General features: G+C 39.1%; 1 protein-coding gene across 1 annotated transcript in view; it reads left to right on the forward strand.

Annotated features, from left to right (window-relative positions):
- Positions 557-2,778, forward strand: part of LOC109849105 (phytochrome-associated serine/threonine-protein phosphatase) — an 11,944-nt gene continuing 9,722 nt past the window's right edge. The window contains exon 1 of the mRNA XM_020418900.1: positions 557-859. Within this exon, the coding sequence (XP_020274489.1) occupies positions 779-859 (81 nt within the window). The 5' untranslated portion in view covers positions 557-778. The remainder of the gene's footprint in view (positions 860-2,778) is intronic.

Below are 2,778 nucleotides of genomic sequence, written 5' to 3' on the forward strand. Positions count from 1 at the left end.
AGCAGAAAATGCACAGTTGTGAATGTGCAGGAAATGCACGGGACTGCTAGTCCCGTACATTTCATTGCGCCCAGGAAGTGCACGGGACTAGCAGTCTCGTGCTCTTCTTTTTTGCAGAGCTATAACTCTCTGCAAAATGCACGGGACTGTTAGTCCCGTGCACTTCATTGTGGCCACGAAGTGCACGGGACTAGCAGTCTCGTGCACTTTATTTTTGTAGAGATGTTAGTCTCTGTAAAAAACACGGGACTGCTAGTCCCGTGTTATTCGAAACTGCCTCGAAATACACGGGACTAGCAGTCCCGTGTATGTCGTAAAATTTCTTCGGCAGCAAAACCGACTTTTTTGGGTCGGTTTTGCTGAATAAATTTCTAAGAGGTCGATTTTGCTATTTAAATTACGAAAATGGTTGATTTTGAAAATTTGTCCAAAAATCTATTGCATTTCCTCCTCCAAAAGATCTCATCTCGTGAAAGGTCATGGATCCAGGGTAGTTTCGTCATTTAATAATCTATCACAACTCCGCTAATAAAGGCAACATTAATACCAAAGCCGCACCTCGGCAGATCGAAACCTGCATGTTGACGAATCTGCCCTCGTCTCTCTCCTCTAATTCTTCGCCCTTGCCCTAAAATTTCAAATTACCTCCACGCTCTCCTCGCTCGCTCTCTCTCTCTCTCTCAGCTCGTGCCTCTCACAGGGAGAAAAGGAGGCTTATTTCTCTCACACAGCTCATCTCTTTGTCTCTCCTCTGAATTGAGAGGAGTCATTGGCGGCCATGGATTTGGATCTGTGGATTTCGAAGGTGAAGGAGGGGCAGCATCTAATGGAGGACGAGCTCCAACTTCTATGCGAATACGTAATCTCCTCAACTTTTTAACTTTATTCTGTGATTGTACTTGTTTGCTAGTTTAGGATTGGGAATAAATTAGGGCTAGGTTTTGTGAAATCGCGTGTTCTTGTGCCCTAGGATTTGTTTTTGTGTAGTTGTTTTTTTTTTTTTTTGATCTTTTCATGCTAATTTCGTGAATCTGGATCTGTTATAGTCCCGTTTGTAATATTTGGGGTAATAATGTAAGCACTGGTTGGTCACTTGTGTCCTTAAATTTGTAATAGAAAGTTATGGGTGACTAATTAAACAAATAATTATAGAAAAATGTGTTGTAAGTATGCAAAGTTTCTGTAATATGTGAGAAGTATATGAGCCATGACCAGATTAGGCATGCTTTCTGCCGATCCCTACCTATTTGCTTGTTGAAATGCCTACAGAAACTCCTTGTTTTGATCGGAGTTTAAAGTGTTTCTGTGATGAGCATATATAGAATGAGCATTCCTTCGGCTTTTGTCGCTACACATGGTGCCATTCTTTTGTCGAATTATTTTTTCAATGTAGGTTTTATTATCACTTCCCTGGTGGATTTTGGTGTTTAAATGTCTTTATCGAGTCAATATATGAAGTCTACTTTTTTGGAAAATCTTGGACGGTTAAAAACTTTTATGGCCAGCTTTTTGTTGGAGGATCAGGTGCTAGTATAATGCCACATTAGAAAGAAGTGGAAAGAGTAACAACAACAACAAAGCCTTTAATAATTGTTTTAAAAAACGGTATGAGCACCTGCCTAGGAGGTCACTTAAGCCTAAGAAGCACTCAAGCCGCCTGAGCAAGTCTTGGGAGCACCTTAGCGAGCATGGGCCGCTTAGCCAGCCCGCAACGCTGTCAAAAAAGGATGTTTATGTTGTTGCATAAGCATAAAAATATGTAGAGAACATGGGTTAAAAGGGATTCAGTCAAACCTTAATATCATATTCATCTCAGATAGAATGTTGATGATAAGAATTTGAATCTTTGGAAAAAATCCTTCATTTCTTGGTTGTTTCTCCTCAACCCTTCTCTATGCCACTAGAGCTGTAATCGCGCATCTCCGACTACAGAAAAAACATTCACCTTACAAAAACAAAGTGTTAAAAAACACCTGCATGTACCTTAAGCGCTAGCCTGGGCACCGGGCACTAGGTCCGATACCCAAAGCTCCCATTACTTTCTAAAATATTATCTGTAACAAGAATCTTATCTTGCTCTCAGTTCTGTTTAGGACTATCTCCTTTGTTAAGTTAACCACTATGCTTCCAACCATGTTTTTAGGCCTGGCTCTAGTCATTGCTCCATTAACTATAATATTATTATTGCTCCTGATTGATGCATTTAGTGGTCTTTTTTGCGTGAAAATTCATCTCTCACAACTTTTCTCATTTCTAGTTAATTGGAACAACCTTTAACCTCCTACAACTATGCTTATTTTTGTTTAATCGTATTTCTCAATGTTATCCACCAGTACATTGTAACGTTTTAATTTCTACTACACTCATTTTTTGCTCATGTTGTGTCTTCATTTTTCAATGCTCTGATTAATATTGGTAATGAACTACAAACAATTCAAAACGGTTATCAATTTAAACAGAAGTTTGAGGCTAATGTCTAATAGTTTTTGTTTTTGGGTTAATTTGATTATTGATCTATGTTTAAGGCCCATCTAACTTCATTATAAGTCCAATTCTTAGTAAGTGGCACCGCAGAACTTTGTGGCCTAGGAGGAGCAAAATATGGTGTTAAGTCTGATAAGTATGGAGAAGATTAAGGTTTGATTGGCATAGAGACGGTTAGGTTTTTATGGTGCCTTAGTTGAGATATGTTAGTGGATGAAGGCAATGATTGTTGGAGTTTGCCCCAACACTTTTCACACTCTGTATCTCCTCGTACTATTTTCTGATTTTAAGCTT

The sequence above is a fragment of the Asparagus officinalis genome, chromosome 7, assembly GCF_001876935.1.
Source record: "Asparagus officinalis chromosome 7, Aspof.V1, whole genome shotgun sequence".
Lineage (NCBI taxonomy): Eukaryota > Viridiplantae > Streptophyta > Magnoliopsida > Asparagales > Asparagaceae > Asparagus > Asparagus officinalis.